The sequence below is a fragment of the Rhinoderma darwinii genome, chromosome 7 (genome assembly GCF_050947455.1).
Source record: "Rhinoderma darwinii isolate aRhiDar2 chromosome 7, aRhiDar2.hap1, whole genome shotgun sequence".
Lineage (NCBI taxonomy): Eukaryota > Metazoa > Chordata > Amphibia > Anura > Rhinodermatidae > Rhinoderma > Rhinoderma darwinii.
In genome coordinates, this window is record NC_134693.1 from 94280841 (window position 1) to 94297799 (window position 16959).

Sequence of the window (16959 nt, forward strand, 5' to 3'; positions counted from 1 at the left end):
CAGCCCCCCTGTAGGCAGTGCTATACAGCCCCGCCTATAGACAGTCACACCCCACTTTTAGATGGTGCCCCCACCTCACCCTTGTAGATAGTGCCATGCAGCCCCCCTTTATATAGTGCTATACCGCTTCCACTGTATATAGTGCTGCACAGCCCCCCTTAGTAGATAGTGCCACACAGCCCCCCTATGCAGATAGTGCCACACACAGACCCCTGTAGATTGCACCTTGCACCGCCCCCTGTAGATAGAGCTACAGCCCTCCCCTTGATAGTGCCACACAGCCCGCATTGTGTATAGTGCCACACAGCTCCGCCTTGTGTATAGTGCCACACAACCCCCCCCCCCTTGTGTATAATGCCACAAGGCAATGATGCATCCGAGAAAGTTGCATCAGCCAGGGGGATGTCAATCAAACATGGAAAGTTAGGTTTGGAAGCAAGACTATGTGACTCTTAAGGATAACGGCACCGCCCCATGACCCTTTAATGAGTAATTAACATATAGTGTGCACAATTCTAAAAGTGGATTTTAAAGATTTTGCTGCAAAAAACATACTTTTGGAAATCTTGTCAGGTCATGTATTACCGCATGGTGGCGGTTCAAGGGGATAAAACTACCAGACAGGTTCCCATGAAATATACAATGAATTGAGAACAATTCCATCTGCCCTTCAATTTTGTTATTCTAAATATATTCTATATAATTAAATCTCTAGAACCAAGCTCTGACATATGCGGCTCCAGAACCGAGCGCCATACATAAATACAGCACCAAAACCGAGCTCCGTACATAAATACAGCACTAGAACCAAGCTCATACATATATACAGCACCAGAACCAAGTTCAGTGCATACATACAATACTAGAACCAAGCTCAATACATGTATACATGCCCAGAACCAAGCTCAGTACATAAATACAGCACCAGAACAAAGCTCAGTACATATATACAATACCAGACCCAAGCTTATACATATATACAGCCCCACAAAAAAGCTCAGTACATAAATACATCCCCAGAACCAAGCTCAGTACATATACATCCCCAGAACCAAGCTCAGTACATATACATCCCCAGAACCAAGCTCAGTACATATACATCCCCAGAACCAAGCTCAGTACATATATACAGCACCAAAACCAAGCTCAGTACATGTATACAGAGCCAGAACAAAGCTCTGTACATGTATACATCCCCAGAACCAAGCTCAGTACATATATACAGCCCCAGAACAAATACAGATCAATTTAGTGCAACCCCTGCTGTATAGGTTTTCACGGCGTAAAACTACAGCTCCCAGCATGGCCCGAACAATAGTAAGTATATGCTGGGAGATGCTGTTTCATAAAAAATAATATCATACCACCCATCATCTCGCTGCAGATCATATAGCGACTACAGTGCTGATTAGAGGCAGAATAAACATTTACATTTAGTGACTTACCGGTGACTTCTCAGATTCTAGTTGTTTTCCTCTCCCTCCGGTTCAGACCTCTATGATGGATTTCTTCCGGCCACGACCCATTTCTGCAGTTTTCCGCTCAGATGTCTTCACTTCTCACTTTTAAAACATTTCTGCACCTATAAACGAAGTTAAAATTCTCAACACCTCTAAATATAATAAAGCGCCATACACTGCACCACGAACTATACTCGTGCCATACACTGTGTCCCTGATTTATAATAGTACCATACACTGTGTCCCACACACACCTTGCCCCCCTGTAGATAGTGACCCCCATGGAGCCTCTGTAGATATTGCCCCACATACAGCCCTCTGTAGATAGTGCCCACATATGGACTCCAGAGCTGCAAGGCAATAGTGCTAACCACTGAGCCACTGTGCTGCCCTACATATAGCTTCCCCTATAGATAGTGCCTTACACATAGTCCAGACCTGTAGACAGTGCCCTACATATAGCCCCCTGTAGCTAGTGCCCCACAGGTAAGCCACCCCTGTTTATAGGGTCCCACATATAGCCCACCCCATAGATAGTGCCCTACAAATAGCTCCCCTATAGATAGTGCTATACATATAGCCCACCCCTGTATATAGTGGCCCACATATAGACCCCCCCTGTATATAGTGCCACACATATAGACCCCCCCTGTAGATAGTGGCCCACATCCCCACATATAGACCCCCTCCTGTAGATAATGGCACTCGCAGTTTTATTAGAAAAAAACTTTACATACTCACATGATCCCGTTCCCGCGCCGTCCGGTGGCAATGCAGACCTGCTCTCTTCTGCACAGGTATGCTGGAGCTGAGCGACCCGTCGTTCAAAGGCGCTGATTGGCAGGGCAGAATGACTTGCCCCCTCAATCAGCGCCTTTTTAAGCATGGAAGCGTCGTTGAAAGGCGCTGATTGGCAGGGCAAGTCATTTTGCCCCGCCAATCGGCGTCATTGTAAAGCGCTGAAAGGTCGGAACATGCCCGGCCATTCAGCGCTAATGCATGTATTTTTACCTGTGTGCTATAGATACAGGTACAATTACTGCAAGAGGGGGTGGCTGTCGCTAGCACCGGGGCCCTCACCAGTGCTAGCGATGCCCCTGGGCCTAGTTACATAGTTTGTACGGTTGAAAAAAGACACATGTCCATCAAGTTCAACCAAGGGATGGGAAAGGGGAAGTAAAAAATTTCTACACATAGGAGCTAATACTGTTTTGTTCTAGGGAATTATCTAACCCTTTTTTAAAGCCATCTACTGTCCCTGCTGTGACCAGCTCCTGCGGTAGGCTATTCCATAGATTCACAGTTCTCACAGTAAAGAAGGCTTGTCGCCTCTGCAGGTTGAACTTTTCTTTTTCCAGACGGAGGGAGTGCCCCCTTGTTTTTTTAGGGGGTTTTACATGGAACAGGATTTCACCATATTTTTTGTATGTGCCATTCATATATTTATATAAATTAATCATGTCCCCCCTTAGTCATCTTTTTTGAAGGCTAAATAGGTTTGGTTCTTTTAATCTTTCCTCATCACTTAGATTCTCCATTCCCCTTATTAGCTTCGTTGCTCTTCTTTGTATTTTTTCTAACTCCAGGGCATCCTTTCTATGAACTGGAGCCCAGAACTGAACTACATATTCTAGATGAGGCCTCACTAATGCTTTGTAAAGTGGTAATATTACATCCCTGTCCCGCGAGTCCATGGCTCTTTTAATACACAACAATATCTTGCTGGCCCTTCAAGCAGCTGATTGACATTGCATGCTGTTATTTAGTCTATGATCTACAAGTACACCCAGATCCTTCTCAACAAGTCAAGCCGCGGGCCCCGTAGCAGCCGCTACGGCTGCTGCAGCGGTAGTTACGCCACTGGTAACAGGTGAATAATTGGTTATTGACAGGCAAAAGTTACATCTCATGTCTGTCAGTATCTGTGTGGAGCAGCTCTTGCATTCCTCTCCCTGTCTCCTCCGAGTTTTTGTTTTTTTTAACCCCTTAGTGACCAGCCCATTTTAGGCCCTAATGACCAAGCTATTTTATTCGTTTTTCTATAGTCGCATTCAAAGAGCTTTAACGTTTTTATTTTTTCGTCTACATAGCTGTATGAGGACTTGTTTTTTGCGGGATTAGTTGTGCTTTTTAATAGCACCATTTTTGGGTACATATAATTTTTATATTAACTTTTATTAACCTTTTTGGGGGGGATTATAAAAAAAAAACTGAAATTCCGCCATTGTTCTATGCGTTTTTAAATTGACGCCGTTCACTGTGCGACGTAAATAACACGTTACCTTTATTCTATGGGTCGGTACGATTACGGCGATACCACATATGTAGAGGTTTTTTTATGTTTTATGACTTTTGCACAATAAAAACACTTTTGAACTAAAATTATTTGTTTTTGCATCATCGCTTTCCAAGAGCCGTAACGTTTTTATTTTTCCATCAATGTAGTGATTTTTTGGGCTTGTTTTCTGCGGGACAAGACGTAGTTTTGAATGGTACTGTTTTGGGGTACATGGGACTTATTGATTCATTTTTATTATGACTTTTTTGGGGGGCAATGGAAAAAAATTGCAATTTCGCCATGTTTTTTTGCGTTTTTTTTTTACGGTGTTCACTTTGCAGTTTAAATTACATATTAACTTTATTAATGGAGTCATTACGGTCGTGGCGATACCACATATGTGTACTTTTTTTTTTTTTTTTTTACACTTTTACTAAATAAAACCACTTTTTATGGAAAAAAATGGTTTTATTTATTTTTTTACTGTACTTTTTATTAATAATCTTTATTTCACTTTGATGACTTCTTTTATTAGTCCCACTAGGGGACTTTACTGTGCGATATTTCTATCGCTGCTATAATGCTCTGGTATACTTCGTATACCAGAGCATTATTGCCTGTCAGTGTAAATCTGACAGGCAATCTGTTAGGACGTGCCTCCGGCGCGTCCCACCAGGAATATGTCCAGGGCAGACCTGGAGGCTTTTATCAAGCCCCCGGCTGCCATGACACCCCATCGGAGACCCGCGATTTCATTCGCGGGCCGCCGATGGGTGACAGAGGGAGCGCACTCCCTCTGTAAACAAAGTTAAATGCCGCGGTCGCTATTGACGGCGGCATTTAACGGGTTAAACGGCCGCGATCGTTGGAGCAGGAGCTCAGCTGTCATCAGACAGCAGAGCCCCGGCTCCTGCCTGCACGGGAGACCCGTGCAGGACTTAGACTAGGCTGACGTGAAAAGGCGTCAGCCTAGCCTAAAGCCCATTAGTGACCGACGTAAAAAGGCGTATTAGTGGTCACTAAGGGGTTAAATAGTTAACTTTATTTACTACATGACAACATCCCCTGTAGACAGGCAGTCATTTTATATATCATCCAGAGACCGTAAATACAGGCACAGTGAAGCAGTTGGTCATCATTATTCCACCATTAGTCCTATTCGCGCAGCACATGGATGTTTCCTCTATGTGGCCCCAATGCATGTATTTAATGTAACCCTGTTTGTAACTGACCACAAACATGTGACCCCCAAACATTCAAATGACTGACGCCATGTTTAGTAATATTCAGTTAGCCTGTGGATTGATTACACAGGACTGATATGTGGGCTATACCATTTTACAGTGACAGAGGCCTCATGCACTATTAGAAAAGTATGTGAGCAGAATTTCTAATTCTGTATATTCGAAAACTGTATGATTTCCTATTCTACAAATAAATAAAATCTGGACAACCCCTTTAATAATTTGTGGGATATCATAAACTATAGACTTTGTGTTTCAACCTGCAGAATGTCCAGTATATAAACTAGACAGAACTTTCATGGCTACCACTTGATGGCAGCAAAAGGTTACAAGAAAACGGCAAATTAGACCTTTTTCCCACAACCCAGAGAATTAGACTTCCCTATATACTTCTATTTACAATCCACTCCTGGTTTTGGCTAAAATGTGTGATAGAGTAGATCTATTGGGTATATCTGTTTGGATGCAGTGTCTTTAAGGTGTGAAGCACTATAAAACATAGACTCCTCTGCTATACTGAAAGTCAACATTGGGGCGCTACTACATCAGGCTGCAGTGTGGTGCTATTAGACCATTCATTTCCATGGGTAAGCTTGCATATATACCCCTATTTGAAACAGATCTCCTTCAGTTTCAAGATTACCTCATATGTTGGGTTTTTCTTTCCATCTATACTTACCTTGACTTTGACCTTTTTTGACCTGTTTTCCTTATGGCTTATTTCATGCAACCCTCTGACTTTGGGCACTTAGGAGCATATGGCTTCGTATAAACCCTCTGTCTTCCTCAACCAAACTTTTTTCATAAATTAGGATTCACGTACGCTCATGTAATATAATTTAGATATCAAATCTTGTACTTGAGGTATATATAATTACGAAGAACTTTTTCACGCAAGTTACCCTTGATTTCAATTGACCTGAAGCAACCACACTGACATTTTAGATCCCTTTAAATTTTATATTTATGTTATTTTATGTTGTATGTTTCAATAAATTTTTTTAATTATTTCCTAATTAACTGTGGCGTCATGGCTTCTGTTTCTCCATTTTTCTCTATGATGTAATGAAGCTTTGCTACAATATAACTACACATTGGAGGTGCTCAGACACTTGTCAGTGGCACCTAACCTGTGATTTGACCTGCTGAGTCTATATATTTAATTTGAAAGTCAACATTGCCTAACAGATCATTTGCCACTATAGCACATTTTCAGCGATTTCTATTGAATGCATCCTGTAAAATAATAAGCAATGATTGCACTTATGTAAGAAAACATTTATAATGTATGGAGCTACAAAAAGTATATAGGTTTTGTTATAGTTCACACATTTCTTTTTTCTGGTATAGGCATGGGCAGATGCATTCCGCAGCGCTCCAGATCTGACAGGGGTGGTTGCTGTTTACGAGGACCTAAGACGGAAAGGACTTGAGTTTCCAATGACTGATCTGGACACACTGTCTCCTATTCACACACCTCAGCCTGTAAGTTAATGATTGGGGTAATATATATTAAAAAGTGCTTACTTAATAATCCTTATAAAACGCCATGAAATCTTCAAGGATCAGATTAAAACCAAAGGTCGACTTTTCAAAGGATACCTGTCCTTAATGATCATCTATTAAAGGGGTTTTCCCATCAGCGACATTTATGGCATATTTACAGAATATGCCATAAATGGCAGATGCGGGTTCTAGATCTGGGACCCGTACCTATCTCTCTAGAATGGAGCCCCCTAAACCCTGTTCTACCTCTCTGCTTTCCAGCTGACACGTGTGCTTCCCAACCATCGGTGAGCTACGCTGTTTCCATAAGTCCCATAGTGGTGAATGTCAGTTACGGAAGTGGCGTAGCATGCGAGCTACGCTGTTTACGTAACTACCATTCGGTTCTATGGAACTTAAGGAAACCGCTTAGCTCCGCGAGCTACACTGTTTTCTTTTTAATAGTCGGGAATCACGAGTCAGCCAGAAAGCAGAGAGGTGGAACAGGGTTTAGGGGGCCCCGTTCTAGAGATAGGGACCCGCATCGGACGTTTCTGGCATATTCTGTGGATATGCCATAAATGTCCCTGATGGAAAACACCTTTAATAAAAAAAAACATTAATGATCCTGTGGATATGCCATAAATGTCCCTCATGGGCAAACCCCTTCATATGGCTAATTGTCTAGCAGTGCTGTGTGGTGGCGCTATTATTATTACCACCAGTTTGGTCTTGGGCATAATTCTATTTCAAGTGATTATAGCCTGGGGGAAAAATTGACTAAAACCTTTGGCTTTTAACTTTGTTAGTGTACATATAACTTGTGATATTAAAATGAGATGTGATTATCGGCCCATATACCTTTTTTTAATTTCAAATAAACCTGATCCTTTATTGTAATCTTACAAATTACATTTTAAGATTGATTAAAGTACTACCCAAAAATATGTATATTCAAATCCAGGTAATGGAAAAAGATGTATATGTATGTTTACACAAGCACTGGTATCTTCACACACACACTTTATTTAGCGCAACGGCCAAATGTTCATTTTTCATAAATGGGAATTTGATCAATTAAATTCATACAATGCAGTCAAAACCTGCACAGTTATCAGGACAAGCTGTGGTCTTCCTAAAACCACAGCATTCCTTATCTATTTGCATACACATTTTGTGCGTTTGCTTTGTTCTATTTGCCATCATATATTTTTTGTTATTTTCACTACAGATGCCACGTTGTGTGTGTGTTTTGTTGGTGTTCTTTTTGTAGTGTGTTTTCTTGTTGAAAGTATTGTGTTATTTTGTTGGGGTTTTCCAGAAGGGTGATTTTTAGTTTGGCATGGGAAATCAAAATATATACAAAATTATACCACTGTTCTAAAAAATTCGGCCCCACTTTTGTTTTCAAGCAATTACTGACCACATGGACCAGTGTCTGTTCATGCTCAGTTTGACAGCAAATGACTGTGGCCCTATAATTTATAATTTACATGCAGCTGTAAGCTAGAACAGGGGCAGAATGTTAAACGATGGTAAGTTAGTAAGTGCTTTTGTTTTCTATCCGCCTCCCAGAAAACCCCTTTAGCCTATTCACCATCCATAGAATTTTTTTTTGTTCCTGCATTGCCAAAGACTTCTTGACGCTCAGAGTGTTTTATGTCATGTGCAGTTCCCCATTCACTGCTGCAGGGAGCAGAGTACTTCGAACATAAAAATGCTCCAATTATTTTTTTTATGCATTAACTTTATAATCTAAGTATGTAAATTAAATATGTATTCCAAAATGGCACCTAAACAAATCTAACTATTTTCACTGACCAATTTTTTCGTCAACAGAGTTCTGTCAAACCGGAACTTGTGCCGCGACCAGATTTGACACCTCCTGATACACTTCAAAGAGGTGGTTCAGTCAGTCAACCTGGACCACCCCCTTACTTAAGTCAGGCTCCGACAGGAACTTCAAGCGATGCTCCGATTATTCCCTCACCTGAACAGGTACACTGAACTTTCAGGCTAGCAATTGCATCTTTATGGCAAAATTTGTCGACCCACTAACTGCAGCAAACTATGGCACATCATGAAATATTAGGTACCTAGACAGTTTTGTGTTATTTTTTTTATTTTTATTAAATATATATATATACACACACACACACACACACACACACACACACACACACACACACAGTCAGGCAGCACTGGCAGCGTGTGGGTGCAAGCTCTAAGGAACAGACCAAGTTCCAAGTATATACAAATCAAAAAATAAGCAGCAACTCCAAGGTTCAAGTGAAAAAATGGGTACTTTATAGCACGGGCAATAAAGTACCCATTTTTTCACTTGAACCCTTGAGTTGCTGCTTATTTTTCGATTTGTGTATATATATATGTGTGTGTGTGTGTGTGTGTGTGTGTGTGTGTGTGTGTGTGTGTGTGTGTGTATATATATATATGTGTATGTGTGTCCAAGAATCAGGCAGCACTCCAAGGTGTAAGCAAAGTAGAAAAGGTGCTTTATTGGTCCATAGAAATACACAACGTTTCAGTTCAACACAGGAGCCTTTCTCAAGTGAGAGAAAGGCTTGAGAAAGGCTCCTGTTTTGAGCTGAAACGTTGTGTTTTTCTATGGACCAATAAAGCACCTTTTCTACTTTGCTTACACCTTGGAGTGCTGCCTGAATCTTGGACCTATCTGCATCAGGTATATATATATATATATATATATATATATATATATATATATATATATATATATATATATATATATTATCTTTTATTTTCCTCAATATTTGAGTGAAAACTTCAGAAGTAGTGTGGTTGTCGACTTTTCTACTATAGCAGGTGTGCAAGTCCAGCAGTTACAGACTCCGCTATTGATTCCGTCGTTAAAACGGAAACCTGCCGGAATAGTGACGAATGGAAACCATTAGCGATGTTTCCGTCACCATTGATATCAATGGTGACTGAAACGGAAGCTGTGGTTTCACTTTCCGCTGCGTGGTTCACCCGACGGAAACCTCAGACGGAACCCCAGAACGGAAAGCAAACGGTGATGTGAACAGGCCCTAAGATGTGACTGTTCAGTGAGCAGATAACACAGAGATACTTTACACAAAGCACAGGATATGCTGTTGCCATTACACTGCACTGCAAGGACCTTTTGAATCTCAGTCTCCTGCTCCTGGCATCTGTTTGCCTTCAGGAGATAAGAGGCAGCAGAAGATTACAGCTCAGATTCTAAGGCCCCATGCACACAAACATATTTTTGCGGCCACATTTCACCCGCATATGAATTGTGGCCCCATTCATTTTAATGGGCGCATGCACACGACCATGGTTTCCACGGTCCGTGCATTGCCCGGGAGCCTAAACCGCAAAAAGATAGGATGTGCTTTATTAAGGGCAGGCACGTTGAAATGAATGTGCACGACCCCGTGATTTGTGGGCAGCCGCGGGTGGCACTCCGCGGCCATCCGAGCCGCAAATCACGTCCCGTGCGCACCACTACGGACGTGTGCATGAGGCCTTAGAGAAAAACTGCGTCTAATAGTCCAAAAAATACGGTAAGTTTTAATTATACAAAAAATGGCATTTGTTGAATCCAGATAACCTCTTTTTACGTTTTTTTTTTACATTTTCATGTAGAGTGAATGGATGAAAAGAGATTTACATACAGCAACTCATGCCATCTCCTACATCACTTAATAACATGAGGATTTTTTCATTCGTGGAGGGGACCTGTACACATTCAATACCCTAAGGAAAATCTTTATAGGGGGTGTAAAATTAGTTTCAGGGGTCTAAAGTATATCCTCATTGCATGAAAGTAACTGGGAATGCTGTTCATGTGCCACACTGTTGCATGCAAGTAAAGATTTTTGGGAATAACTACAAATTCTTTATCAGTTGGGATGGAATCATAATCCTCTAAATTTTCTGCCAATAATTTGCAAATCAAGATTATTTGATTTATTTTAATGTGTGTAGAAACATTTTGTTCTGGCCAACAGAGGTGGATTATAAGCATCTTATAGATGCCCTTGTTTTATGTGCCTTTGTCTCACGACAGAAGCACTTTGTGGTGCCTTTTTTCAAAAAGGGCTCTATGTCTTTCCTGGGTAATTATAGACCAGTAAGCTTAATATCCATCGTGGGTTTTACTAAGGACAGAAGTTGTCAAACTAACCTGATATGTTTTTTTGAAGAGGTGAGTAGAAGCCTAGACAGAGGGGCCGCTGTGGATATAGTGTTTTTGGACTTTAGGTATTTGACACTGTCCCTCATAGACGTCTAATGGGTAAATTAAGGACTATAGGTTTAGAAAGTATCGTTTGTAATTGGATTGAATATTGGCTCAAGGACCGTATCCAGAGAGTTGTGGTCAATGATTCCTACTCTGAATGGTCCCTGGTTATAAGTGGTGTACCCCAGGGTTCCCTGCTGGGACCACTATTCAACTTATTTATTAATGATATAGGGGATGGGATTAATGGCACTATTTCCATTTTTGCAGATGACACCAAGCTATGTAGTATTGTTGAGTCTATGGAAGATGTTATTGTAAAAAAAAACTATACATAATTCGTATCGGCGCATCCGTAATGACCCAAACTATATTATGTAACTTATCCCGCACAGTGAACGGCGTAAATTTTTTTTTTAAAACAACGCCAGGATCGCTGTTTTTAGGTATTCGCCTCCCAAAAGATGGAATAAAAAGTGATCAAAAAGTCAAATTTTCCCCAAAATAGTACCAATAAAAACGATAGCCCGTCTTGCGAAAAAAAATAAAAATAATTCCTGCCACAGCTTTGTCTATGCAAAAATAAAAAAGTTATGGGCCTTAGAATATGGCAACGCAGAAAACTAATTTTTAGTTTTTTTTTAAAAAGTGATTTTATTGTGCAAATTCTGTAATACATGAAACAAACTATATAAATTTGGTATCACTGTGATTGTATCGACCCACAGAATAAACTTAACATGTAACTTGTATGGCGCGGTAAATGCCGGAAAAACCCAAAATAACGATAAAACACAATTCCAGAATTGCTTGTTTTTAGTAATTTCCTCTTCCAAAAAAATGAAATAAAAAGTGATAGTCGTATGTGTCCCATAATGGCACCAATAAAATCTACAGCTTGTCTTGCAAAAACGAGCCCGCACACTGCTCCATCAACTGAAAAAGTTATAGCACTAGTAATGCGGTGATGAAAAAACATCCTGATGTGCAGGCCGGAAGGAAACATTCTTTCAGTTTCAAGGCCCTAGTATTTAGGCACTAGGAAGGGAAAGAGCATAGCACATCTGCTGGAGGTGAGGGTGCCCGTATTATACCAGGGCAACCCTTTCCCAGCAAATTTTCCAAAACTACGTAGGAAAAGGGGGATAAGAAAGGATACCGTTTATCATTGCGACACTGGCCTGTGCAGAACGGATTGCTTCACAGCATAACACATATCTATAAATAATTGTATTATTTACCCCATTATTATACCCTCTTATTATGCCCTGATGTACTCTGCACTGATTACATATGCACCCACATTATAAACTGAAATACCAGTAATACTCAAACAATACTACTACCAAGCAAAATCCACGCACCAAATGGCGGTCCTTCCCTTCCAAGATCTACAGTGTGCCCAAAAAGCCATTTATGTCCACATGTATGGCATTGTCATACCCAGAAGAACCTGCTTAACAATTTATGGGGTAAGATTCTCTGGCGGCACAAGCTGGGCACAACATATTGTGCACTGAAATGGCATATCAGTGGAAAAATTTAAATTTTCACTTCGCATCATCCATGCGTATTAATTTCTTAAAAACACCTGTGGGGTCTAAATGCTCACTACACCCCTTGATAAATGCCTTTAGGGGTGTAGATTCAAAAATGGGGTCACCTTTTTTTGGTACCTCAGGGGTTTTGCAAATGCAACATGGCCTCCGCAAACCATCGCAGCAAAATAAATCTATGCTTCAAAAGTCAAATACCACTCCTTTTATTCTGAACCCTCCCATGTGTCCACACAGCAGTTTATAACCACATATGGGGTATTGCCATACTCGGGAGACATTGCTTTGCAAATGTTGTTGTGCTTTTTCTTTATTCCTTGTGAAATCGAAAAATCTAAAACATCTTATTCGGGAAAAAAATAATTATTTTCATGGCTTAACTGGTTACCGACCACTGGCTGTGTATTTACGGCCAGCGGTCAGGGTCCTTAAAACCCGCGCCATAGACTACTTATGGCGCGGGTTTTAACTTGCTGCCCGAGCGATCGGGCAGCGGAATGTCGGGACCCTGAGGAGAAGATAGAAGCATCCGATCTCTTTTACACAGCGCTCAATGCGCGCTGTGTATAGGAATATTGGTCCCGGGGATCATGTGACTGGTCACATGATCACCGGGTGCCGTTAGTGGCAGACTGCTGCTGGGTCTTACTAGACCCAGCACAGCTCTATTAGTGACAATAATCACTATGAGAGGGCTGATTTCCCCTGTAACTGGGGCTGCTGGAAAAATATATATATAAAGTCCCCCAAAGGTCTTTTCTGACCTTTTGAGGGACAGACCATAGTAATAAAAAAATAAAAGTAAAGTAAAGTGCAAAAAAAAGTAATAATAAATACACATAAAATACCCACGCCAAAATAAAACGTTTCCCCCCCGCCAATCAGTCATAACGCTAGCGCTGACCCAATTTCCCTAATATAGACCTGTAATATATTAAAATTTACGGTAGACAATGACTATCACAAATAAAAGGTATATTTTAGGGTAAAACGATGTTATTACCAAAAAATATAACTGAAAAGTAAAAAAGCTTATTTTTTTACTATTATTTTCAAACTTTAAGCCTAAAAATTCTAAAATGGCAAAAAGGATGTGTATAAAAATGATAAAAAAAAGAAACCTGCATTTCTATCTACGGAAAAAACAATCGCAAAAAATCACGTTGCCAGCCCAACAAATAAAAAAGTTATAGCCATTTAACTAACGCGTGATAAAAATGGCTAAATGGTGTCTGGTCCTGAAGGCTCAAAATAGCCCGGTCCTGAATTGGTTAATTCTAATTAATTTGGCAAAAAACCTTTTTTGGTCAAGATTCTCACTATACCTCTAGATTCCTAGAAGGGGGTGTAGTTCCCCATATGGAGTCACTTTTGTGGTGTTTCCACTGTACTAGTGCTACAGGGGCACAGCAAATGCGACATGGCACCCAGAAACCGTTCCAAAAGCCAAATGGCGCTCCTTCCCTTCTGAGCCCTACCGTGTGTCCAAACAGCCATTTATGACCACATACGGGTATTACTGTACTTGGGAGAAATTGTTTTACAAATGTAGGGGTGGTCTTTCTCCTTTAGTCTATATAGAAGTGAAAAAATTCTACATTTGTAAAAAAAAAAAAATCTTTGCACAGCCTAATTTCAATAAAATTTATGAAACACCTGTGTGGTCAAAATGTTCACTACACACCTAGATAAATTCCTTGTGGGGTGTAATTTCCAAAATGTGGTATTTTTTTTGTGGTGTTTCCTTGGTTTTGGTACCACAAGACCTCTTTAAACCTGACATGGGGCCTAAAATATAATCTTATAACAAGATGGCCCCAAAATCCAGTGGGTACTCCTTAGCTTCTAAGGCGGGTGCTTCAGTCCATTACCACACTAAGGCCACATGCACATGAACGTGAACGTGCTTTTGCGGCCGCAATTTCCCTGAAAATCCACGGGAAAATTACGGCCCTATGGGGGCCATGCACACGACCGTGGTTTTCACGGGTCGTGCATGGCCGGGAGCGTGGACCGCAGAAAGAGCGGGCAAGTCTTATATACAGCCGTGTTCTGCGGTCCAGGCTCATTGAAAATAATGGCCGCAGCCATGTGCATGGCCCGCGACTTGCAGGTGGCTCGCAGATGACAGTCCGCTGCCGGCCAACCCGAAAATCACGGCCGTGCACATTGCTACGGTCGTGTGCATGAGGCCTAAGGCCACATGTGGGATAGTTCTAGAAACTGCAGAATCTGGGTAATACATTTTTAGTTGCATTTCTCTGGTAAAACCTGCGAATTTCTTAAAAAAAATAAAATGAAAATTTCACCTCTACTATGCTTTAAAGAGGCTCTGTCACCACGTTATAAGTGGCCTATCTTCTACATAATGTGATCGGTGCTGTAATGTACATCGCAGCAGTGTTTTTATTTAGAAAAACGATCATTTTTGACGGAGTTATGACCTATTTGAGATTTATCCTAATGACTTTCTTAATAGACAACTGGGCGTGTTTTACTTTTTGACCAAGTGGGCGGTGAGGAGAAAAGTGTATGACTCTGACCAATCAGCGTCATACACTTCTCTCCATTCATTTACTCTACACATAGTGATCTTACTAGATCACGATGTGCAGTCACATACACACACTAACGTTACTGAAGTGTCTGGCGAGTTAATAGACATCACCTTCAGCTAGGACGTGGTGTCTATTCACAATCCCGACACTTCGGTAACGTTTTTGTGGGACTTACAACACAGCAAGCGTAATCGCGCGAGATCATGCTGTAAATGACCGCTTACAGTGAGATTACGCTTGCTGTGCTGTAAATCACAAACAAACGTTACCGAAGTGTCGGGATTGTGAATAGACATCGCGTCCTGGCTGGACGCGATGTGTATTATCTCTCAAGGCACTTCAGTAACGTTAATTTGTGAGTATGTGACTGCACAAAATAGGTCATAACTTGGTGAAAATAGATAGTTTTCCTAAATAAAAAAACACTGCTGTGATCTACATTACAGCGCTGATCACATTGTGTAGAAGATGGGCCACTTATAATGTTGTGACAGCTTCTTTAATGCTGTTTGGGCACCTCAAAGCCGTTTCAGAAATTGAACTGGTCCCTGAAAAAAATAGCCTTTTTAAAATTTTCTCCAAAATGTGAGAAATTTCTGCTAAATTTATAAGCCTTGCAACATCCAAGAAAAGTAAAAGGATGTTCAAAAAATGATGCAAACATAAAGTAGACATATGGGAAATGTTAGTTAGTAACTATTTTGTGTGGTATTACGATCGGTCTTACAAGCAGATGCATTTAAATTGATAAAAATTCTAATTTTTACCATTTTGTTTTGCCACATATTGGTGTTATTCTTGGTGTTATTCATAATTAAATACTGAATGTATTGACCAGATTTTACCACTAACATAAAGTCCAATGTGTGACGAAAAAACAAACTCAGAATCACTTGAATAGGTTAAAGCATTCTAAAGTTATTACCACATAAATATCAGATTTTAAAAATGAGGCTCTGTCAGGAAGGTCAAAACTGGCCGCAGCGGGAAGGGGTGAGAGAGTACATATTACTATTTATTATTTATTTCAGTTACTTATATAGCGCCAACATATTACGCAGCGCTGTACAGAGGTCCTCTTTTACTGTCCCCATTGGGGCTCACAATCTAAATTCCCTATTGGTATGTTTTCGGGGTGTGGGAGGAAACCGGAGTACCCGGAGGAAACCCACGCAAACTCCATGCAGATGTTGTCATTGGTTGGATTTTAACCCAGGACCCCAGTGCTGCAAGGCAACAGTGCTAACCACTGAGCCACTGTGCTGCCCAGAGATTACTACAGTAAAGTGTGAAAATACGGAAGTATAAACAAGAATGTGTTGCTGTATCAAAACAGCCGCGACTTTAGATGGTGTAATGTCAAAATAAATAAATTTATATGTATTCATACCGACCGGATGTAAACGTGGCAATGAATGCATACTCACGCAATGGAAGGGGAGACCATTTCAACAGGCTAAAATTACATGAATGTAAACAGAAAGTTACAATGTTAAAAACACTAAACAACTACTGGCTGGAAAAAGCAGCTGTATACATTGTTGCTGTTTCTTAGACAAGAGACGTAAGTACCTTTTATCAAGTACCTAGCAAAACATCAGGAAAAGAGCAATAATCAATACTATATGTGGGGCCACCATCAAATAATGGAAGGGCATAAATACCAGCCATATGCAAAGTTTAAACCCCTGTGTAATTGTCCTTCCAGCATTCAAAGCAACTAGTGGCACAAGGTTTCCTCCTACCTACAATCAATAGTGAAACATTTAGTTCTTTCCTGAGATTAAGACCCTGAGGATACCTAGTTTTAAGGCCATAGATCCAGAAGGCCTCCCTGTCAAGTAGACGATGTCTCAAATTGCCCTCTCGGACTGGACTATTAACTCTTTCTATGGACAGGACTTAAATGTATTAACTGACCTGTTGTGATATATGATAAAGATAAACCTACATTAATCTCACATTATAGCAACCAGTTTACCCAAATAAAGAAGATTGTATTGAAATATCTCCCTATTTTGATCGAAGACCATTAATTGGAGAGTATTTTGAAACATGGCTGCCGTATAGTGTCGGGCAGAGCCCTAACCTTAGGCAACTCACTTTCCCCTTCTATGTTTTCATCCTTTGGGACC

At 40.7% G+C, this 16959-nt stretch overlaps 1 protein-coding gene across 3 annotated transcripts in view; it reads left to right on the forward strand.

Annotated features, from left to right (window-relative positions):
* TOM1 (target of myb1 membrane trafficking protein) overlaps positions 1-16959 on the forward strand; it is a 210576-nt gene that overhangs the window by 93902 nt on the left and 99715 nt on the right. For all 3 annotated transcript variants that reach the window (XM_075833699.1, XM_075833698.1, XM_075833700.1), the window contains exons 5-6: positions 6333-6467; positions 8307-8465. In XM_075833699.1, coding sequence (XP_075689814.1) covers positions 6333-6467; positions 8307-8465 — 294 coding nt within the window. The remainder of the gene's footprint in view (positions 1-6332; positions 6468-8306; positions 8466-16959) is intronic.